Source organism: Gasterosteus aculeatus, chromosome 6, assembly GCF_964276395.1.
Source record: "Gasterosteus aculeatus chromosome 6, fGasAcu3.hap1.1, whole genome shotgun sequence".
NCBI lineage: Eukaryota > Metazoa > Chordata > Actinopteri > Perciformes > Gasterosteidae > Gasterosteus > Gasterosteus aculeatus.
In genome coordinates this window covers 10,868,843-10,892,967 of record NC_135693.1, presented here as the reverse complement: position 1 = coordinate 10,892,967, position 24,125 = coordinate 10,868,843, and the positions used below count along the sequence as shown (strand labels likewise).

Sequence of the window (24,125 nt, the reverse complement as noted above, 5' to 3'; positions counted from 1 at the left end):
TAAGTTTACATCAATTTATTATAATTAATTAATAAAATGTACTGTACTGTGTATATATTGTGCATTTTTCATTCTGTTGTACTGCTGCTATTGCACACAAATTTCCCCTTGGGGATTAATAAAGTATCTATCTATCTACCGTATTATGTCACAAGGACTTGCAGTTGCCTTTTAGATATTAAAAGGTGAATTTTGACAGTAAAGGAGGATGGGACAGAGGGTGTGTGTGTGTGTGTGTGTGTGTGTGTGTGTGTGTGTGTGTGTGTGTGTGTGTGTGTGTGTGTGTGTGTTTGATTCAAGGTAGTTTGTGGCAGTACATCATTTCCGTGCTATTTTTAATCAGTACACAGAGAAAAAGAAAACAGGCTTGTGTCTGTGTTACACTGTGAGCCCAGCAGAGCAAGAAGATTTACTGAGAGCATGAGCTCATTTCTACACCTCGCTCAAGCCTTTAAATCACACTCTCTCCGCTGAATGGCCTTCTGTTAATGACTTTACTGTCGACTTAGTTCCCATCTCGCTACATCCTGCCGGTTGCTACCCTGTACGGATGACAGTCCGCTCTGATCTGTGCTCAGATGCAGCTGTTATCATTTTCAAAAAAGAAATTAAAAATTAATCCGTCGTCTTGGGGTTTGAAATTCAAAGGACAACCGTTTATATAAGTAATAGAACCGTAAATGGGAACAAGCCATGAATGATCGAGCTTTTGCTGCTCCTGCCATAACTTACAGCAACAAACAAGGTCTGGGTTAGGGAGCCAGGGGAAAGGGGACGTAGGAGGGGTTCAAGTGTGCAAGGGGAGCAGTTGTGGAGACGGTGCACAGGGGCGCAGAGAGAGACAGTAGAGAGAGAGAGAGTGAGGTGAGTAAATCTACAGCCATGGTTAGCCCCAGCATAAGGTTTAAACGGGAGTGGAGTGTGCAGTGTGTTTCCACGGGTTTCCATGCTGTCACAAAGACCCCTGTGAGACCAGCTTATTTACCCTGCAGTAAAACCCGAGAGGGAGTATACCCCGCAGTAAAAGTGGAGAGGGGGCTCAGTGGAATTAGATTTAGGGCCGCCTCCGGCGCTCTGTTCTGTTTGTGCCATCGGGGGAAAAATCCACTCGACTGCTCTTGTTCCGTTGTTCAAGTTGAGTTATGTTGCACTCAAAGTCAGGGGGTGAAATGTGCTGTAAAACATGCGGACAAGTTTCAGAATAGTTTTTAATTAAAGAGAGAGGTATAACATTGTTCTCGTTATTGGTTACATAGTGGCTGGTACAGTGACAAGGGATTCATTTAGAATATATAAGCAGTTTTGCAATTAAGTGGTTATCACATTTCACAATGCCGTTGCATAAGCACTCGCTTGGCTGTACAAGATGTATTTTCCCAATTAAATGTCCTTAATGTCCTCATAGATCATTATTTTCCAAGATATGAGGGAAAAAGCATATCAACAGGATTTCAAAAAGAACATAAACTTGCACATAACACATGGTTACCTAGGGAACCAACCAACCAGCGATGATTCAAAGATGTTGCATACACAGTGCAGAGGCTGATGGCTCCACGTAGCCGCCCTCATGACAAAGTTGCAGTACCGCATGTGTCTTACCAACATGCTCCGCAGATGTTTTCCATTAAGAAATTGTAGTTCTGATCTCCCCTCCTTGTGGAGAGTATTGCTTTGTTACGTTGCCCATTTTGATCATGTTCTAGTGATTCAACCAAAACTACAGGCTCAGACTTATTCAATGTAAAAGTCTGCATGCAATATGATAGCTGGTTACTGTGTGTGTGTGTGTGTGTGTGTGTGTGTGTGTGTGTGTGTGTGTGTGTGTGTGTGTGTGTGTGTGTGTGTGTGTGTGTTCATAGGGGCTGAATGAACAAAGCTTACAAGCAGTTACATCCAGAGGTTGAGGTTCAACCAGCAGCTATAAATCTTTTTTATCTGTGAATTGGAGATGCAGCTCTGTTGAATTTGCTGTATATCATCTACATCTAAAGTGGCAAAACATCATATTTTTTGCATTGTTGGCTAATGTTGTATTAAAATAGCTATGGAATACAGATAATGAATGTTGCCACATAACATTATACCTAAAAACCCTGCAACTAGCTATTTAAATCTTTGTGCATCCCACAAAAATGTTTGCGTTTACGCTCGTCCAAATTTTAGTAAAAGAGTTGTTGAATTCTTTCAAATATTCGTTTTGTTGAATCATTCTTTATCTGTATTTGGACGTGAGAGTTGGAAATATGCGTAGTGTTCTGTATAAATAGAGCCCACAAACAAAAAAAGATTGACAGGCGGTGTGCAAACTTCACATTGTTTCTAAGTTACCACTAAACTAAAAGGTAAGATGTAATCCTTCTGCAGCTTGGATCAACCAACCATTCAGACCACAAACAGACTGAAAGCTGCACGGTCAATCCAAACACTGCCCAGTGCTCTCCAATCAGTTTCTTGCTCTCCATCCCCAACCACTTCTGACAAGTGAGTCAGGGTCAGTATGAAGCAAGTGAGTCATTCCAAGGCACTTGATTCTTTTAATTTATGTAGATTACGGACAGAAAAATGAATAGTGTTATTTTGCTTATGTCCTTTTCTTCAGGGTACAAATGCACTTAATGAAATAATAACACAATGCCTAATCAAATGCTACTCGTTGAGGTTACAAACAGATACTCCCTTTGGTTTGATGATCTTACACTACTGCCAGGTAAAAGATGGGATTACCAGTGTTTACATTCCATGCAATATGACTATTAAAATTGAATGCAATTTGCAAATAAAAGGACACGGAGAAACAAAAATGAGATACATTCAAATTGTGACACAAATTTTAAAAAGATGCTAGAGACGGAAGGCAAATCACTAAGCCTGAAAAGGCAAAACAACCTCAGTGATCTAAATTAAATTGACATAATCACAGCACCGGGAGCACATACAAGAACAAAAATATTATAGTTAAAGTCATTGTAACTAAACATAGGCCTCCTTAACACAAAGTATCAAAAGAGAGAAAAGTACACTTTTCTTATTATAGGTCACTAAACACCAAAGAAATACAGCCAAAGAGAAATGCCAGCTGTCTATGCTTGATAGACTGTGAATGGTTTCTCAATCATAGTCTGTGCTTTTCAGGGAGTGGAGGTGGAGGTGGGAACAGTCAAACTAATTTGTGGTCTTGGGGACTTTCCGGTTGCCATTGGTTGCCGTGAAGCTCTAAAATGCCCTGTAAAACCTCCAACCAGACTTTGTAGCAGAATAAGTACTGTTCCTGAAATAAAAAGATAAAGTGCACTTATAGATTTTTTTCTTGTTTAAGATTCAACTTTGAACTGTAACGGCTCTGCTGTCACTGACCTTGGTTTGAATCATCCCGTGCCGCTGAAGTCTCATCTCTTTTACGACGTCACTCACATTGATCTAAGGACGGAAACAGACGGTTGTTAACAGGTCAGTGTCTATAGTTTAGTTATTATATCAATTATAAATTGACCAGGTGGAAACTTCAGAGTAAAAAACATCTCAAACATGCAGAGGTGCCTTGTGGGAATGCTCATTCTGGTATTTGGTCAGGAACCACTGAATTATACAAGGAAGAAATTATTAGAGGAAAAGTGAGAGGATCCAACCTCCATTCATACAAAATTTCATGGAAAAACATCTGATACCTTTTGCTTAGATTTTTCAGTCCTGACCAAAGTGGTGGACACACCAAGTGTCATTCCCATTGGGAGACCCAAGCCACTGACATGGCTGAAATACAAGATATGATGTGGTAAACTAATAAATAGACATAACGAAATGGCTCCACTCACAGGCAAATCCTTCTCAATGAGGCTGAGGATAACGTCGGTGCAGATGAGGACTCCTGTGCGTCCGATTCCGGCACTGCAGTGCACAGTGACTGGTCCCTTGTGGTGCACGGCCCTCAGGTAGCGTATGAAGCGAACAAGCTGTTCGGAGCTTTTCGGCACTCCGTGATCAGGCCAGTGTGTGAACTTCAGGTGACGGAGAAAATGTGTTTCACTGGTCTGGAATAAAAACAGGTTCAGGATGTGTGAGTAAACCAAAATAATGATGTCGTTTGAAAGGTAGGCAGATATGCCTCAGAGATCTCTTACTTCTATCTCCACCATGCGTATGACCTTGATGTGGAAGTACTCCAGGAACTGTTGGTTGTCCAGATGAAGCTGGTACCTGCCGACGTCCAGAGGAACGCCGAGCTGCTCTGGCCAGTACTTGTGACATTTGATCCTTCCCCGTTCTACTTCCTGGGTCATCATGGCAATAACATCCGATTTGTTTTCCCAGATCATCTGCCAGAAGGCCGGCCCTGTGGAAGGCAGAGGGCCCTGGCAGGAGATGTAGAGGAACTTCTCATCGCCTACATGCATGTGGATGTAGCTGCCGTTGATGTAGTCCTGGTTGTCTCCAAGGGCAACACGAGTTTCGTCATCTATGTTGGGGAAAGAGAAGGATGAAAAAACATATGGAGGTAAAGACCCTAAACTCTCTCTGCCAGTTTGTTGTTTCATGTAAATCATGTAAATTCATGTAAATCAATTACACCTCCATCCTCCTTTCAAACAGCACAGACTGGCATTTTTACAGTTTTCCCAATGTTTGATTAATTCATTAATTTCTTGAACATGAAAAAAACAAACACTGCTACTTTGTTGTTTCGCCATTAGCGTGCAATCTAAGTGTACAGTAAATAAAGAGAAGTAAACAGCTCCGGAGTCTGGAGCCGGGCTCAACAGACCAGCGCTGTGAAGAAATGTGTTAGTGATGAGAGGGGTGATAGACTGAATGCAGTTAGGAATGTTTTGGGGTTGGTCCCCCACCTCCTGCTATGAAGGTTCAAAAAAGCCACAGACTGGAGAGCAGGCTGTCTACTCAAAACAGTTTCAAGCAAAAGGAAAGGATCAGGTACTGGCATGCTTTTTGCTTCTGCCCATGCAGCAGTTGTAACAGGGGGCAGACATCAGGGCATCAGGGCCGGGCGGCGTCCCACTCGGAGTCACTGTCCCTTTCATCGCGCTCATTCATTTCAAAACTGACATTTATACCCCAACACACTCAGGGCTGAAGAAGTAAACGCTTCCATACGTGTTTGTATCCGTGTGTGTGTTTCCATCTTTTCTTTTACATTCTTCAGTATCATCAGTGCTGACCACAATTCACTTTTTTATTTTTCACAACATCCTATCTCTGTATTTTCCCCCATTAATAATATATCTTATCCATTCTATTTGTCACACATACGCCCACATCATAGTTTATTTTTCATCTTCACTGCATGTTCACTAACTCTCCTGTCATTTCAGATCCTCCCACCTCGTCACCTGATTTCCTGCACCTGGTTCTCCTCACCCTCACCTGTGGTGCCTCCCCTCGTCAGTCACTCACTATTTAATCCTGTCACATTCTTTTGCTCACTGCCAGATTGTCTTGTGTGTTTAACCAAGTTTTCCAGCGTGTCCCTAGTTATCCTGTCTACCTCGATCCTGACCTTGTCTGTTCCTCGACCCCGATTTACCTGCCTGCCCTGTTTCGGATTTATCTGCCTGTCTGTTTGCCATCCTGGTTCTGACCCTGCCTGTCCTCGTCTGCGGATTACCTGCCTGCCCCTCTGGAATTGTTTGCCTCCCGACGGATCTCCCGGTTTTGGACCCAGCCTGAACTTTCATTAAAACCCCTCTGTCTTGTCCATCGTGTCCGAGTCGTGCGTTTGGGTTCTCCTGTACTCAAGTACCAGTAACCGTGACACTATTATTTTCCGCTTCCTTCATCGCATATATAAATCTGAGGTAATTACAAAGTGTATCATTAAAGTGCAGCCTCAGTCAATTATTGATAGTGATATAGGAAATGATCATGACACAATCTGCTTAAACTAATTGACTAAGAAAACAGCAACAAACCGCTCTCCTGTAAGTGTCAAGTCTAAGAGTATCCTGCATTTACAATAAAGAAATGAGTAAAGTTTAGATTCTGCAGGAAGAGAGTAGAAGCTGAGTGAAGCCCTCTTCTGGACTCACAGGGTAGGATGTCTCTGTAGCGGTTCTTATTTCTGTTTTCAGGGGCTTTTCCCACCAGACAGTTGTCGGTGGGTTTCAGATGCTCCAGAGCCTGAAATGAACAACATGAGCACAATAACCAAAAAAAAGTTATTATAACCTTGTAGGTAAAGTTGTAATGGCACAATCAATGTGGTACAATATTAAATGGCACATTAAGTATTCCCTTTGTTAAGGCCATTTCACGCCTACGAATCACACTGATAGATACAGTGGACATTAGATATTTTCTCTATAAAACACACCGTGAACTCTTTGACCAGTTCTTGCTGGTCCAGTTGGTGTTGCAGAATCCGGATGAGAGCTTTGACCCTGGAGCCTGAATATTGGCTGGTCTTCGCTGGGCTAATGAACGCTAAAGTGGAAAGTTCCTCCTCTGATACTATGGGTGGGCCTGAGAAAACAAAAGGAGGAAAAGAGATGCTTGTGTGGCTCAGAATAGATACGATTTTCACTCTGACACCCACACAGCCAACGAGTAGGAATACACACCTGTTTGGGATGTCATTTCCTGACCAGTGGCGTCAAAAACATCATCTTCCTCTTCTTCGCTGCTCCAGCCATCTGACTGTGTTTTCCGGATGTCTTTGCAGGACTGGTCCAAAAGTTTAGTCACTATTCGTTTCCTGGGGGAGTCAGGGGGCAGGGGTGAGACATCATGCAAGGCTGAGCTTCCTTTCCCTGCGATTTTTCCACCTAAAATACAGTATAGACAAGACGCTAGAATACCTTCATACTTCTACCATACTTGTTGTAAGACTACAGATCATAGTACTATACACTTTGCAATTTGTACACCGTGATTGTCATAATTGCTTTAGAGCCCACAAGGGACAGCGTTTCTCCAGGGTGGTATGTTTTCTATTCCTCTATACTGCCTCCTGGTGGTTAACAGAGGAACTCCAGAAGCCCAGAGAAGAAGCAGGAGGAGAATAAGTGGGGAGGAAAAAAGTAGAAAAAATAACAGAGGGAAGTTACTACCTGTGAGAAGCTCCATGCAACATGTCAGTGACATTTAGGGATGGGCAGCAGGCTTGGTGAGAAGGGGTGCTGTCACTGCTCTCCTGTTCCACAGACAAGCAGCCAGAAGGCTGTGATTTTAGTCAAACAGAATTTACGTTTGTAACTTACGTTTGAATTTTCGTAACTGCCACACAGGTGCGTGTGCTTTTTAGCTACCTGTGTAATTGCAGTATCGTCGGTGACGATAGTCAATCGACGTGGTGGAGGAGGTGATGAGGTAATGTACGCTCCAGCGTCACTGACCACAGTTTCTGAAGTCGGCTCTGAGACAATGTCACAGGAACGCAATTCATTTACAATACATACAGTTAAATTCATATATTTAAAGAGAAATTGTATTTTGAGATGTTATAGGGCTTCAAATGTATTGTACACAGCTAGTTTCTTATATTGTTTAATCCTAATGATTAATATTAAGTATACAGCTTTGCCGTTCCTGCCTTTGTGAATTTTTCCCAGATGCAATTTAAAACTTCTACGTCCGCAAAGGTCTTAAGAGAGATCAGCAGAATACAGACACCTCTTTATTTCAGCAGTATCGCCCTTCTAAACATCACAATAACAGAAAGGACAGTTGTCAGAGGTCTCACCATGGGGGCGCTCAACTGGCTTATTCAGCACGGCGTCAGGAAAGGGACAGTTATCAGGGTCGGACACCGGAGCCGGCTGCTCAGCTGAAATAGCTGCGGTCTGAGTGGACGTGTTGGGCGGTGTGGGCGACTCAGAGTATGTCAGGGGCAGAGTGTCTCTGCTGATGGTGAGCTGCACAGTGCCCTCAGCTTTACGTAGGATATCCACCACCTTACTGTGGCTCAGTCCCGACACAATCACTCCGTTTACCTGGAAATGGCACAGCGGGGATCAGGGTTTTTGCACATGACAGAGGGTAATAAAACAGCCACGGTGCAAGTTGGGTCGTTACCTCTAATACAATATCTCCCACTTTCAGCCGACCATCCTGCTCGGCGACCCCACCGGAGCAGATTTCCTTCACTCTAAGCAAGCTGCCGTTTGTTCCCCCGATCAAAGCAAAGCCAAGCCCTCCTCCTTCTGGTTTTGTAAACTCCACTTGCATGACGCAACTCTACAGGGCCCAGATGAGAAAAGGGGGGAGAAACCAATTGAGGAATCGGTCGATGTCTTCCACTGTATTTACAAACACACCGTCTGTTCTGCAGAAAAGGCCATTGAATTGTTGACGCATGAATCAGGTGTAGAAAAAAGCGGATAGACGCACACAGGCCGTATTCAGTATTCACAGATTGACACACAAATAGACTCGTGTTACAGGGGGTCAATAGACTCTTCAAAGGATGGGCAGATGGACAAAAAAGAACAGATAGAGCTGGCAAGAGGTGAACAAAGTGAGTCCATCCCAGAAAGAATGAGCTTTTGGACAAACATAAACAATATGTTTAGAAACTTACATTGTGTTCTTTTGTGAGGGATGGACAGCTAAATTTTTCTGCAGTCCTACACACATCTTCAACTGAAAAAAACAGGAGAATTATCAATGATTCTGTGACACAAAACAACTCAACTGAACAAGCAATTGCGTAAACAAATTATGTTTTCAATTGATAAATGTAAATGTAAAAAAATAAAGTGAAACGTCTGGACTTTAGCTCCAATCTAACAACAGCAGGTCGCTTCTGTACAAATCTCCATCCATGCGACCCTTTTCAGCCAATGACAATTCCGTAACACCGACACACAGAGAGAAAAAAAAAACACACACCAACCTCCCACCTCTTTGGCCATTTTGAAAGAGAAGTGATGATGTGTATGTCTCTTCTATGACAGGTAAACGAGGCTGGTCTTTTTAGACTGACCCTCTCTACTGTCCCTTACCGCTGCATGTACCGTCACCAGGCAACAGAGCTACCTGCCCTGCAGACCACTGGCTGTATGGCATTGTGTGTGTGTGTGTGTGTGTGTGTGTGTGTGTGTGTGTGTGTGTGTGTGTGTGTGTGTGTGTGTGTGTGTGCGTGTATGATGGCCACAGCCCTGCAGTCCAATACACCAGTGGAGGGCTTGAGGCTTGCTAATTATTAATCTCGCTGTGAGAGCCCAGGATCTGTCTGTCAGCATTCAGATCGCACACACACGCACAGACACACACACACACATGCATACACACACTGCAAAGAGAACTATCTTTCAGCAACGAGCTCCGGCTTCACGTAGAGTGAAAGGGAACTAGTTACGGTGCGGATGGAACATAGGAGGGTTGGGGGGGGGAACACACTCACAATCTTCGGTAGGAGAGTCCGTATCTGGAGAGACCGGCTCTTCAAAACGAGCAAAGAACTTCCTGTCCTTTTTCCAATCAAACAGACCTAAAAAAAGAAAAACTTGTACTAAATGCACCACTGTGTACTGGAAACAGTTCAATTTCAGTGCTAAATCTAAATACAAACGGCCAGTGTCATCCAATAACGTTTTCTGGTAATGATTGAACGTAAATTAATGTGGTTCAGTTGAGCACAAACGTATCTGGAAACTAAGCAATTCATCAGTGCGTGTAACAACCAAACAATCCTCTATATGTGTCCTTGAGTTAACGAGAGACAGTGAAACCATCCCCTAAATCCTTAAAACGTACCGTTCCACTTTGCCTTGGGGTTCACTGGCTGCTCTTCTCTGTGACAGACACAAACATAAAGTCATTCAAAGAACCAAAAACGAACCCACTCCAGTGTGTATCTGTCAAGCTTTTCAGTGCACATACCTGATGATTTTAAGTTTGACTTTTCGAGGGGCGATCTCACAGGCTTTGACTGCGTCTTCCAGGGTCATTCCCAGGGTGCATCTACCACAGATGTAGAGGATTTTGTCATTGGGTTGGACGCTGCCCTCCTCGCTGGCTGGGGATCCTGGCACCACCTGCAGACAGTAGATCCCCTGCCACCTGCTGCCAATACCTCCCGTCAGCTTTATACCTGGAGAGGTAAGACACGCATAGCAGAAACAATCAAATAAATGTGCCTCTGTCTTCAAAATATCAGTAGAGGGCCTCACCAAGCTGTCCCGAGGGTGTCTTGTGGAGAACTATATCAGGTAGGCTGTCACAGGAAGGCGGGGCCACCAAGTTAGTGACGGACCTCCCCAAAGTCATACTCAGTTTTCTCGGAGATGACCTGAGAATCGTCATGGCAACATCATCCGCCACACTGGTAACATCGTGCCCATTTACCTGGAAACAAATGATAGAGAAGGAATTGCTTAGTCAGCTTGACCAGCATACACTCTAAACGAAATACAGAAAAATAAGATTCTTAAATTGTGTGTCTGTGTGTTTGTTTGTGTGTGTGTGTGTGCGTGTGCGTACTGTGACGAGCCTGTCTCCTGCCCTGAGACGTCCATCGGACTTGGCTGGGTTGTCCAGTATGTCTTGTATGTAGTAGCAGTTGTCTAGCTTGCTTCGAGTGATGGTAAACCCAAAGCTTCCACTCCTGGACTTGGTCAGAACCACTGTCAGCTCAAACTCCTTCACCAATCCCTGACCGGCCCAAAAAAACAAAAACAATAATATATCTAATACAGTGAACAACAAGAAATAATTTCCATCTTATCGTCTGTAAGCTTAAACTTTGTTGATTTTGGTTGATTTTTTGGAAAAAGTGGTTCCATTTCCCAAAAATGTGCAGCGTATTTGACATTTGTTTACCGTATCTCTCAGTTCAGTATCTGTCTTAAGACAAATAAGCAGGACACATTATTTACTGCGCCATTGGCACAAATCTGCATGGTAATGTTTCAAATGCGTCTAGGTTTTCTGCTGGCAGATAAATCTAATAAAGGTCAAAGGTAAAATATTTTTTTTTTGGCAAAGGTAAAGTGAGCCAAGAACCTTTCTTCGACTCTCTTCCTCCTCCTCATCGTCATCATCATCATAATCATCACTGTATTCCCTTTCTTTCCTCTCTGGTTCTTCTCTGTACTGTGTGTGGCTGTGGGCGAGAGGCAGCAGCATTGTGGTGGGCAACGTTGGGGCAGGTGGACTGGCACAACGAGGCACCGAGGAAACAACCTGGGCCATGATGGGGTTCAACGGTGGAGCATGAGGCTGGGGTGGGGTCATCATAGGCCTGCTGTTCTTGTGGGTGTCTTTGTAGTGACTCGGAAGGAGCCCTTGCTGGATCGGGTGGTGTTTGGCTTTCGGTGGCTGGGTTGTGAGGGCCTGGGATGGGTGGGCCACGGGGCAAGTGGTCGGGGTGTCAGACGAGAGGCCGGGGGGCAAGACGGCGCTGGCGGGGAACCGTGCGCCAAGGCTTGGATTCTGAGCGCTGGAACTTGTGGAGATGTTGGAGGTTTGAGAGTGGACGCCTGTGAGGTTAGTTGGTGGAGTGTGAGCGGCCAGGCTGGAGGGAAGGCTGTGAGCAGGCTCCAGTGTGGAGCTGATGGTCAGGTACTCCTCATCTGCCGTGATAGTCAGTCCATTTCCCATCAGGCAGTAAGTCACACTTCCATCCGCCTCCTCCCTTACTCCGCTGCAGATAGACAAAATATACTGTATATGTGGTACACAACACAGTTATAACCCCAAAATGGCGGATTTATATTGCCATAATGCTCTTATTTTTGTAAATTTGTGTTTCTAAATGAATCATGTGATTATAATGAAACACTTCTTTGATGGACCACTTCAAACTAAAACTCAGTCCTCAGCTGCTGTGATGTTACTGCCATTGACTGAGCAATAATCTGGTCAATAATATGGGTCAATGAATAGACCATAAGTCTGTGATAAGAAAAAGTCAACACATTACTGCGGTTTAAAAAGCTACTTGTGCAGTACTACAGATATAACTGGATGCGGGAGACTTTGATGATGGTACTCATGCCGTTGCTTAAGCAATTCAAGGTTAATCCTGGCATTATGTTATATCAGGTGTCATGTGTTTGAGACATTACCTTGCATATGCGTTTGAGCCAGCCTTAGGACAGATGTCCAAAAGCATCACATTAGAGCCCGTTGTTGTTGCAACCTCCTCTTCCCCGGCCTTGTTCTTCTTCTTCTTCGCCTCTACTTCCTGTCGTCCCTCTGGTTTCGCTGTGCTTGGCTGTGACTCTGGTGGAGATGGTGGAGAGCCACAGGTGGGTGAGACGGGTGAGGCCGGCGAGACCGGTGACGGAGGTGATGTGGGTGAAGTGGGTGACGGGGGTGAGCGTGGACGAGATGGGGGAGTCTGGTTGGCCCGCACTTTACCGTCGAGATTCTTCCGGGTCTCCGGAGGTCCTGCAGCTGCATGAGGACCTGGGCTTTCCTCTGCTGGCTTTGTCAGGTCTTGCTCATGGGTGGGGGCCTGCGTCTGGGCGGGTAGTTTGCGATCATACTGGAATTTAAGGAGCTGGCTGTAGTCATCTCCTAGTCGGATGTCCAGCGACTGAGATCGCACCTCGCGGAAGAAGGCAGGACTCTGCAGAGTCAGACATGAGGTGAGATGGTCTTTCTGGATTACTGAGTCCAATTTAGGAGTTTAGTGTTTTTTTCTATATGTAAATAAATGTGTGTGCGGTAATGGGCGTGTGGGCTCACCAGTGTGTTGTCATCTATATCATACAGCACTCCAGGACCTGGTCGACAGATCCGAAGGTTAACTTCGGATGGAGCTCCACGCAGTAGGAACAAAACTCTCTGAAACAACAACATAAAAAGAACATGTAGGATACGGGAGTGTGCAGATCTTTTTAATTGTTGTGATGTACTGCGTGTTTAAGTGCACCTGTGTGAATGCCATCAGAACTCCTTGGCAGGGCACACAAGATGACACATCAAATAAGACAACCAGCTTGCTATTTTCGGTGGTATGAGATTAAAGGATTAGTGGACTAATGACGTGGTCGAGATCTTAAGAAAGTACCGGACCACTGCTGCCGTTCTTCCACTCACAGCCCATTCACAAACTATTTACCCACAGGCAAACTCGCCCCCACTGTGCTCCTGTAAATCGGAACAAAAGGCTCATAAGCCAGTTACTGCTCTTAACAACCATTCTTTATGTTTTTAAATATTATAATAATGGGATACAAAAAAACTCCTATATAAAACCAACACTAATGTAATATGCTTCATAATTTGCTTCTTTCATGTTATCAGGGATAAGATTAATAATCATTTTGATTACCCCCCCCTCCACCCCACCCCATACCTGGTATGAGAGGTCTCTGACAGGCTCCTTGTTGACAGACAGGATGACGTCTCCCTCTCGTAGCAGCCCGCTCTCTATCGCTGGCTGACCCGGGAACAGGCGCTTGATGCGGACCACACTGCCGCGGTCGGGCCCCGAGTGCAGATGCGATATGTTGAAGCTGAAGCCGAGGCCAGACAAACTCTTCTTCAGCACCACTTCAAGAGTGTTGTCTAGGAACGAGAGGAGACGGCGGGCAATCTTTGAGCATTAATGTCTGTTGTGTAATCTTTAATCTGACATGTGGGCTGTAATTTGGTACAGTGAGAAAATAAAAAAAAATAAAAAAACTTTCATCGACCACATCAAAGCCTTGCAATGGGAAGTATTGATTTAAGTATTGATTGGAAAATCTGAACGCAAAGGCAATCCTTTTTCAATGAATTTGTCTCACTTTTCTATCAGAAAAGGGAGGAAAACAGGAAGGGTTTTTTAGAGACAAGGAACTGTCCCTTTAACTAGGATCAGGCCGGGAACAGGCAGCTTCAAGGTTTCAGTTCACGCTGTCTCGGGGGGGCCGAGGGAGCGTCATCCCTGGATGACTCTGACAGCAACCACAATGTAGCTGTCAGATTACTCACAGTCACCTCTGGGCCATGTGTGCAAGTGTGTATGAATGTGTGTGTGTGTGTGTGTGTGTGTGACACTGTCAATCTTTTCTTTTTTTTCCTCCTATGTGAGCGTTTGTGCCCCATCCTCTCGCCTCTCACCATCAGTCACAAAGCTGTAGTCCTTGGCTCGGCCACTCAAGGTCGTTTCCATGGAGACTTCAGACATGGGGGGCTGTGTATGTGATGAACTCTGGGTCAGGAGGGGGCAGGGCGAGTCAGGTCTGCTCTCCAAGATTACTGTGGGCTCCCTCTCCAACAGCAGGTTCACCACCTATGGGGAACAGATCCACATCATCGCACAACATTTACATGTTCAACAGTTTATACTTTTACATACACTGAAATAGTAAAATACAGAAAAGTTTCAACAGCTGCTATGCAGCTGCAGCTGAACGGCTGTGCAGAAAATAGCAGCTGAACCATCTGATAAGACTAAACATAAACGTATGCTCTAATGCTTTTTTTTCTTCTGGGTAGTACAATCATATTGTTCTCATTAATAATGCAATAATATGAGTAAAAGGAAAAGTATGTCTCTGGATTACTGCATGTGTTTCTATGTGCGTGTGTGTGTGTACCTCCCCCGTCCTCTTCAGACACTCTACAGCTTGGTTGTGAGTCACGGCCCTCAGGTTGAACCCATCGACCTCCAGCAGTCTGTCACCTGTCATATGCACAAACGCAAATCTCATCATCATTAGCAACATCAATACATAAACGGTTTGTGTGTGTGTGTGTGTGTGTACAATGTTTTGATGGGCATGTGAACAAATCTAAAAGTCGTTCCTGCTCAGTGCAGCATGAACCAAGTGGACAAAGACACGCTCCCGTTTTAGGCCTTTCATCTTATTGGGCCTGATACATTACCCGATTCAATACTTTGTGATCTACCCTACTTCAACAAACATTGTGTCAAAAGGATACAATAAAACATTGGGATATATATCACAATGTTTTATTGTATCCTTTTGATGATGATGATGGTGAGGTAATTGATAAAACAACATTATGAGAGAAATACTTCATAGATGCAAAATTGCATATACATGCAGATATTTCATTCATTAAACAGAAGTAAAGAAAATAGTTTTTTTGGCAGGCATCTGATTGTGTATAGAAATTAAAAATAAAAATATCACCAATCTGAATGCGCCTGTCCTGCTCTGCAGCACCTCCAAGCACCAAGCTCTTGATGTAGATTCCTCCATAACGCACGTTGGTGTTTATTCCTCCCTTTGGGCAAAAGGGAGAAGTAATAATTCAATGTCTAAGGCCTCCAGGGATCCAGGTTAATGTGTGTTGTAGTGTATTAACTATATAGGTATCATAGGACTGTTTTAGCCTGTTTTAGGAATTAGTTGTAGCCAGCGTGTAAAAGGTAAATGCCGTTTAACAAAAAGCAAACGATTCACTCACAGCGACACTGATGCCGAGACTACCACTGCTTTTCCTAAGCTCCATTGCAAACCGCTCGCCACTTTTCAAACTCAAGATAGAGGGGGACCTGGAACACTTATCCTGAAACAAAAGAAGGTTTAGAGAGGAATTCACAAAGACTAAGATAGAAACGTGTTTATAGGAAACAGTTCAATTCCTCAAAACTTTGGACTGTCCTTCTTCAGCACTGACCTCGTGCTTTGCTTCCACGGAAACAAAGTAATCTCTTACTAGTACCTCATGCTTTGCTTCCATGGAAACAAAGTAATCTCTTACTAGTAACTCATGCTTTGCTTCCATGGAAACAAAGTAATCTCTTACTAGTACCTCATGCTTTGCTTCCATGGAAACAAAGTAATCTCTTACTAGTAACTCATGCTTTGCTCCCATGGAAACAAAGTAATCTCTTACCTGTGCGTCATGTATTCTCACAACAGGAATGTGTAGCCTCCTGCTATGTTTTGGGGTGGTTGCCAAGCTGGACAGACTGATGGCCTCCTCCAGTTCCTCCACCACAGGACGATACTCGGTGCCGCTCAGAGTGGTCTGCGAACCAAAGCTCCTCTCCAACGCCAGACCGAGAGTGCTTTGACTCAGGGACCTCGCGCGGTCTTTCAAAGACTCTGATGGGAAAACAACCGGGAGGGAAAAAAGACGTCATAAAGGCAGTTTTAAGTTCCACAAGTAATGGTTGGTAATGGTAATGCATTGCGCCGATCTTACGTCTAGGCTGGGACACAATGAGCTCTACTACTTCAGGGCTGCTCTGTAGGATGGCAGCGGCGTCACTGAATGTCACTCCTTCCAAACTGGTCTTGTTCAGGGAAATGAGACGTCCCCCTGGAAATATCAATGAATCATTACCAAGTTACGTTGCATGTTGAGCTGTAAACATGTTTCTAGTTGTAGTTCTGTGCTTTGTACCGGGTTTGATTCGTCCGTCCTTGTCCGCCGGCCCGTCAGGCACAATGGAGGCAATGAAGATCCCGAGGTCAAGTTTACCGGTGTTGTCCTCGCCAACTATCACAAAGCCTGAAACGGAACCAGAGAGGAAGTGAAAAGAGGATCCTGGTGGAATATTAAGATAAGTGTTACTGCGAAAATACATTTTATGTAAAGTATACAACTAAGTGGGCCTTAATAAACTCACCAAAGCCCAGTTTTGGATCTTTCTTCAGGTTCACACAGACTATCTCTCTCTCTGGCGGGGTCCTGGTTGGTGTATCAACTGTAAAGCACATGTTTTATATGGACTTCTGTGAATCAATCTATAGGTCAAATATACCATGGGGAAGTTTTAAAGTCTAGCACATCACACGGATCGCAGCCATCTGAAGTTCACAACAACCACACGTATTCACCTCGAATGGAGGACGAGGCGTCAGAGTCCTGCTTGTGAAGCGAGACACTGGACATCATTCTGGGAATCAACTCGGGGGTGCTGCAACACGTGCGCAGTGACACATTACAAAGCTGTTTACACTTAATATTCAGAGAGAATCTGCGTTTGTAACAAGAACACGACTGTTATTATCATCACAAGCTACCTCCAGCACTGTCGCTCTTTTACATCCCTTAGCTCTCCCGTTTCAGTGAGCTCCTTGTTGAGCTCTCTGCTCATCTCCCTCCTCATCTCCCTCTGCTGGCGCAGCCTCGCCTCCAGCTTGTCAGTGAGGTTTTCACAGGACTTGGAGAGGGAGTCCGGTTGACCGGGTGTCAAACCGACGTGGTTCAACATGCCCTCTGAGCAGGAAATTCGCTTCAGACTCAGGTTACGATCCCGGTAGGCGGACATGTACTTATCCATGCTTTCATCTGAACAAACAAGAGGTGTCATTATTCTTGCATCAGATAAAAAAATACAATTGATTCTACACAATCAGGTCAAATGGAGCCACCTGATATCATGGTGTGGTTGAGTTGTCGTGATGTCATCTCGCTGTGAAACTTGTGCTGCGCCGAGCAGAGGTTCAGTAGGTACTGTGCTATTTTTGAGCTTTCGGTTATAAAGCTGTGCTTCTTCCCACTGGGCCCTCCGCACTCTATGACCAGTTTACGCCGCTGAAAGTCAGACACAAATCATGCCACATTCTAGTTTGATCTCGAAAATAAATTGAGCTGTAATGTCGGACTGAAACACCTACCCCAGTGGATATGGTGTCGGTTTCCCTCCAGAGAAAGCGTCTGATGACAGACCGCAGGTGGTTTTTCATCTCGTACACAATGATTCCTTTGGCACAGATTCCCAAAACCATCTCTCCCGCCGCCAGCCTTTTTTCTCTCCCCACACGGTGGAACATGACCCCGTACTCCGGTAACTGCTGGGCAATCTGGGAGGTACATATTTTAAAAAATGCATTCAATTTTAAACAGTAACTATTTGTGTCAGCGATTCTTATAATGAAAATATGCAGGTGAAGGGATGCAGTCTTGATACCTTTAGGTACTCTGTTTCAGCCTCCTCGGGCAGGATCTGAGCATGACTTGCATGAAGTCTTGGTAACTCCTCCTTGACATTGGGCAGCGCCAGCTTCTCTAGCATTCTCTTGGACACATAATGCTCTGGCTGGTAGTAATTCTTCCCATAGAGCTAGAAAAGCCACAAAAAAAAGAATAAAATGTGCTGCTGTAACACACTGAAAGATATATTTTTCTTTTTCCCTCTGTACCTCCTGCATGTAATCCCCAAACTCAGCCTGCAGAGCAAGAGCAGCCAGAAACAAGCCTGTCTCCTCGTTACAGTGGATCCGGTCCTCCAGGAGATCCCTCCGGAGCTGTAAGTAGTACTGATGCCGGGTCAGTCTGTGCCTAGGAAACAGGAAAAGAACATTAGGTAGAAGGTTTTTAAACTATGCATTTCTAGAAATGGATTTTACAACATTTTCTTTTGAAGCCAGAACTCTACTTACAGAACAAAGGACATATCATCAACGAAAAATTTGACTCGAAGAAACACCAAGAAGGAGGCTATCTGCCCTTTCTTCCAACTGTCAGGTGCAATTTTGGAGATTTTTGTTTCATTATCCAAGAAAAAATATTCATCATCTGCAGAAGGACAAAAAGAAAGCCTCTTTAACTCCAGCCAACTTGCATTAAAAACTGAATACAACAACTATCTAAGTAAACAACTTTGTTAAAAATTGAAATAGTGTATTCCACTCTCGAGTAATTGTGAGGGAACAATATCACAAGTTGGGCTATGGACATTTTGAAATTAATTTTAAATGACCAGACCAGAATAGCTCCCATATAATATCTTACCATCTATAAAGGCAAGACCAAAGTAGAAGTGTTCTACCAAGTTTGCGTGAGCCACCACCATGTCAAACACATCTCTTGCTTTGGACTTAATGTCACAGCGAACCACCACGTACTGTCCGCTAGGCAGCACGACAGTCACCTCTCTCTGAGACGAACACGAACGGCCCTTTCTGGACTGTGGTGGACATGCACAAACACACTCACACACATGAATATACAGATACTGTTCATGCAATTCAGCACACAGATAGTTTGACGTGCAAGAAAAGACAGAGTTTAAACAGCGTAAAAAGAGGACAACAACAGGAATTCACAGTGATGTTAATCTGAAAGGAGATGAGATGAACAGACAACATATGAATTTACCACGATGGATCCCGGAAGCTCAAGAACAATTTGTTGTTCGTCTGACATTCTGACGAATTCTGGACCCAACGCCTGACAAAACAAACACACAAAAAAGACTTTGCTGCTCTGTAAATGTGTCCCATCACTCGCAATAAATGCTCCACAGTTGTAGCATCGGTACACACACAACGTACCTTTTTATGTTCTCAGAAAAATATTTCTCCTGCATCCATTTCTCTGAACCTACAAAACAAAAAAATCCCTGAACGTACCTTAGCCTTCCTATTGCTGAGGCTGAGCGAGGACTCGCTGAAGGATATGGAGGGACTGTGAGATCTGCCCGATGCCTTAGGAGAGATATCGTGCTGGGGGCTCCTACCAAGCCAACTGCAGTTGCTGTCCCTGTGACGAACCCCACGGGGCAGTCTGAGGGCAAAGAGAGAGGCGGGGGAGGTTGTGTAATAGTTGTGCAGTGAAGTTGGAAAAGTCAAACTCTTGAGACAATGTCATGTCCCCTTAAAGTCAGTCAAGAGAGTGAAGAGAGTGAAGCTCTAATAGTTGAAGCGGTACTGATGTGTGTGTGTGTGCAAACGCATGGTACATACCGGTCCAACGAGGATTGGTACATCGGTGTGGGAGAGCTCCGTGGCCTTTGTTTCCAAGGTCTCTGAGGTAGACTCCCTAGAAAACAGACAATTGTCAAAAAACAGGCACCTACACGGTAAAGTAGAAGTGAGTACTTTTGCATTTCATTCGGGATTACATCTGCTCCCCAGAGATGTGTTGAGAGAACGCAAGAGAAATTCTTTCTACCGTTTTGAATTCTTTTCAGTACCTGACTTTGAGTCAGAGTCTGTAGAGAATCTTCTCCCTTCACCGCTGCCTTCACCGAAGTCTGAAAGTGGCCCTCTCCTTCCTGTCAACCAGGAAACAAATAAAAGAAGACAGTGATGTTTGAATCCCGTCTGTTCCATTGCTTCCAGGAGATGTTTGGACAGGACTGAGGCCAGCGGAGAGTTTGCGTCTGCTTATTGGCTCTCGCAGGAGCCTAATCCTGGGCTTGCTTTAGGTTAAGATTTTAATCCTGTTGACCTGTATGCACTTCTCAGTCAAAAGCAATGACTTAAACTACTTTCTGTAACTATGTGGGATTAAAGATCAAACTTATTCATAATTTCATAATGAATCAAAGAAATAGAACAGTACAGGCTGTACAGTACAATACGTAATAAGTAAGTAATAACAAATCCTTCCCCTGTTCCCAGTGCCCTTTGGATGTGTATCTAAAACCTCTAATAAGACTCTTAGCATGCATGCTCACCGTGTAGTCTCTCTCGAATCATCTGGCTCCTGCCACCCAAAGGAACATGGATATCAGGCGAAGAGCCATGGTCCATCTGAAGGAGAATGAATCGTTAGCACTAACAATTTACTTCTATTTCTTCACAATGCAGATTGTGCTCTCAGATTCCGACAAGTACACAATGGCCTTCAGAGGAACCGCTTTTGTGACCGGCACATACTGCAGGTAGACCTACAGACTCACCGATTCATGAAAAACCTCCTCCACCAGCTGTTTGATGACTTTGGTGGGTGACGGCAGGACGGTGGCTTTGTGCTGACAATCGCAGGCTTCCAGGATGGCGTTGAGAGTCACCCTGCGATGTGCCAAGTCCTCACACATGCAGAGCAGAAGGCTGTTTAGATGGTCACTCAACTGGACTGGCTGAGAGGAATGAGAGTGGAAAAGTCATTATAATAATGACGTGGGACTTTGACGCGTGCTGATGTAAAAAAGGCAGCTTAGTACGAAGAGTCACACCTGATTTTGAGGTAGTTGAAAATCAACTGACCAGTAGAGAGTCATACCCAGTGAATACACCAGCATCTGTGCAACAAAATCAGTTCGTTAAGGACAATACAGTTTGGATATATTCTTATAAATATCAACAAACTATATAATACATTTTCATTATTGTTTATTATTATTATGAACAATATGAACTTTATGAGGGATATATTAGATCTAAAGTGCAGGAGTGCACATCGAGTTGGTCAAGCAGGAAAATAATACATGTAATATCCTGCAACCAACTTGGAATTGAACAGACAATCAAAGTATAAAGTCAGATAAGACTTGATTCTTCTTTCAGAAACGTCATGATTTCTATCAATGACTGAGAAAAAAGAGCATGTTGTTTTGTATAATTCATCAAGGGACATTTCCTGCAGCCTTCAGACATAAACGCCAACCTATCCATAGTTATATAAATAGGACATATGGAGACGATGAATACAAGGCATTCATGAAGGCAGATGTCTGTGAGACCAGAAAACATATATTGGAAAACTTTTCAACACATAAAGACGATGGAATATTTTTTTTAGTTACTTCTGAGTTGTTTGTACCCAATGTTTATAAATAGGGCTCTGAAGTTCAGAATTCAGGACAGCGGTTGTCTTTGCTCAGCCACTAGATGGCGTGTTTACCCAATTCTCGACCTTCAAATCTTCTAATTCTGAGATACACTCAAAGGAAAACGACCCATGAGGAGGTGGCAGCAGGGCTTAAAGTAACAGAAAGACCTCCCCACTATGAACTAAAACTGTTTTGTTAGTCAATAAGCGCAGGTATGGGGATGTATGCACTGACCCTCTCTATGGCAGGTTTGGTTGAGCTGGCACGGCCCTGCAGCATCTCTGGAGCCGTGAAGGTTGATACATCATCTGATAGGCCACAATTCTTAAATGCTAAGGTACCAGTGGCTGACAGCAGCAAGGAGGTGGGACTTATGATATAACACATATTGTTCTGACCTGAAAAAAAAGGAGAATGTCCATGAGATGTATGGTGCTGAAACTGTTCTATGGAAAGGACAGAGTGAAATATATTTAAAATGTTATATGTGACATTGCAGTAAGATAGTGGGATGGTTAAAGCAGGAAGTGCATGTGCCCACGATAAGAAGGGGGTTATCTAAACTGCTTTACCCATGTATGAGACATCCACTAAAGACTCCGCAGTGCCGAGAAGCAGAGACCAGACCTCCTCCTCCAGCAGAGGTCCCCCTCGCGCCTCCAGTACTTCAGCTAATGTAACAAACGTGCTGCTCATCCTGCACACATTCCAGACACACACCTGAGGAAACACACACACACATATAGGACATACATATACAAACCTAAAGCATCACCTAATAGAGGTATTGGTCAGGGTCGTATTTTGACCGTACTAAACCATTGCGTCTCGCTCACAGCATTTCGTTCTGCGGGGCAGTTATGCGAGATCACACTGAGAAAGAAAAGCTGTTCTTTTGGACTCTGATAAGATTATCTTACTCCATCGGTCTCACTGCCTATGCCTCTTACCGCCCCTCCCATTTCCTAATAGGCTTTCTTCTGACCACTGGGCAATTCCGAGGGAGCAAAGCCACTATGTCATGATCCCATGGTAGATGTTGACACACATATTACACCTGTAACACTCATCGTATTGGGTGTATCATTTCGATTGAGTTTTTTTCACTCAAATTACATTAGAAGAAGAGGGTTTTTTTAATCATAGAAATGGTGGTGAATGCTTGAAAGATCAAAACATCCACTTTGACTTGTCCTGGAACTGAAATGAATTAGGTAATATTATAGTAAAAGCAGCCATCCACATACAAAGCAACATGCTTCCAATTATGCAAACAACCCAATTACTCGAGCCCTGATTATCCTGCACTTAAAGTGTGTTCATCCTCAGCTCGCGACACCTAATGTCGACTAAATGCAAAGACAGTCGAACAAGATTAAATGGCTAAAAACAAAATAACACATGCCGTTCTGAGTTTATGGACATTTAAAGGGATTGAATCGTTGTATTAAATATAAAATAATCCAACTGTATCCCTGCACCCTGGTTAGTCGTTATGATAGAGAAGGGGTCGAAGCAGAGAGCAGGAACCCAGCCACGTGCAGCCAACCGTCCTTTCTACAGAAAAAACGTTTGCAGCTGCAATCCCTCAAAGTGGTTTGTCTACAGGTGTTAAGTTACACCGAGAAGCCCTCAGCCCACACAAAGATGATTATTGGTTGCCAGTTAAATGAACTGGACTGAAAACTATAAACATAAAGCAACTGTGCTGTGCACCAGAGGGTTCGGCTCGTTGGGCCGGCTGGAGCAGGTGGCACCTCGCTCTGTCTCACCATCAACATCAAACGTTCACATCCCATTAGAGCGTCTGCATTCATAAATCACAACCTTTAAAACTATAACAGTAAGATTAAATTATAGAGAAAAGGTCCCTCATCTCAGGAACTGACTCTTTGGTCCAGTTTACACACTATTTGGCACACAACTTTTCTCTCGGTGTAAAGCATCTTTGTTCTCTTATTTATAATGATGAGAGGATGGCATGAACCAGTCAACAAAAGAACAATATACTGTATCACCGTGTTCCATACAAACCCCCTCAGTGATCCATTAATCAGACGGATGTGGACAGAGACGGAGGAGAAGCTGAACTCTGTCCAGGGGAATTTGGGACAGCATGCTTCTTCAGATCTGGGTCTCTCATACACTTCTCTCTCACCAAAATATAAACTGAAAATTCCCAAGTTCTTATGACGTGCCGAACAAAACGTGGTGTAAAGCTGCTAAAGAGTCCAGTTTACGGCACAATAAGCCCATAACAAACAACACATTTGTCAGGATGACTTTTGCAATCGCAGGCCTGACTATAAAGGCTAGACTTGTAGGTAAATCTCAATACAGTACCGTGAAGGTTTAGCTAGGGTTAGTGCCTGAAGTCAAATACCTAATAATGCATCTCAAATCTCAGAATAAATGTATCCGAACATGAAGACATCCACTCAAAATCACCAAACTGTCCAACAGCACTACATAGCGAGAGTAAAATGGCGAGGAAACATCACCTGGTAACCATATGTGACCTGTGTCAGCGGTCTGATCCTTTGTGTTATCTTCAGTGCTCCCACCACGGATCCAAAATAATCCTCGTGATCATCGCATTGCCGTTTTGACGTCCTCTGAGTGAAGGCTGCTGATCAATGACTTGAAGCGCACACGGCGCCACGCTCATTTGCCCTTATCCTACCTGCACCACGCCGAAGACCTGAAACTTTTTGTTTGTTTTACTGTAATTGCGGCTATTCTTAGCGCTCGC

The 24,125-nt window shown here is 44.0% G+C and overlaps 1 protein-coding gene across 7 annotated transcripts; it reads right to left on the bottom strand.

The window, feature by feature from the left end:
* Window positions 1-1,190: 1,190 nt before the first annotated feature.
* Window positions 1,191-24,065, bottom strand: ptpn20 (protein tyrosine phosphatase non-receptor type 20). 7 transcript variants are annotated; one of them, XM_078104852.1, is made up of 48 exons: window positions 23,875-24,065; window positions 21,946-22,093; window positions 21,608-21,771; window positions 20,777-20,842; window positions 20,501-20,680; window positions 20,276-20,351; window positions 19,790-19,870; window positions 19,560-19,635; window positions 19,227-19,380; window positions 18,973-19,044; window positions 18,607-18,781; window positions 18,255-18,390; window positions 18,015-18,153; window positions 17,783-17,935; window positions 17,490-17,675; window positions 17,244-17,406; window positions 16,893-17,160; window positions 16,707-16,786; window positions 16,496-16,573; window positions 16,270-16,377; window positions 16,069-16,185; window positions 15,757-15,968; window positions 15,325-15,426; window positions 15,048-15,141; window positions 14,487-14,572; window positions 14,008-14,179; window positions 13,259-13,470; window positions 12,646-12,744; window positions 12,316-12,526; window positions 12,021-12,177; window positions 10,957-11,596; window positions 10,435-10,605; window positions 10,125-10,299; window positions 9,835-10,045; window positions 9,709-9,746; window positions 9,356-9,442; window positions 8,531-8,592; window positions 8,026-8,187; window positions 7,694-7,943; window positions 7,260-7,366; window positions 7,062-7,171; window positions 6,573-6,706; window positions 6,326-6,474; window positions 6,042-6,132; window positions 4,122-4,456; window positions 3,816-4,031; window positions 3,358-3,420; window positions 1,191-3,271 (listed from the first exon to the last, which is right to left on the bottom strand). In XM_078104852.1, the coding sequence occupies exons 2-48, from the start codon at window positions 22,067-22,069 to the stop codon at window positions 3,161-3,163; spliced, it is 7,053 nt and encodes a 2,350-aa protein (XP_077960978.1). In that variant the 5' UTR covers window positions 22,070-22,093; window positions 23,875-24,065; the 3' UTR covers window positions 1,191-3,160. The 7 variants fall into 7 exon arrangements, 5 of the variants coding, with proteins under 5 accessions (XP_077960978.1, XP_077960979.1, XP_077960977.1 ...); XM_078104853.1 differs by having other exon boundaries at window positions 7,062-7,144; XM_078104851.1 differs by having other exon boundaries at window positions 12,021-12,526.
* Window positions 24,066-24,125: the final 60 nt, after the last annotated feature.

Excerpts from the sequence above, each read along its gene's own strand:
- ptpn20 (XM_078104851.1), bottom strand. The coding sequence starts at position 22,069 with ATGAGCAGCACGTTTGTTACATTAGCTGAAGTACTGGAGGCGCGAGGG. Across the intron at positions 17,936-18,014 it reads TTGGGGATTACATGCAGGAG|CTCTATGGGAAGAATTACTA; the intron begins GTACAGAGGGAA and ends TGGCTTTTCTAG. Across the intron at positions 17,161-17,243 it reads CAACCACACCATGATATCAG|ATGAAAGCATGGATAAGTAC; the intron begins GTGGCTCCATTT and ends TTGTTTGTTCAG.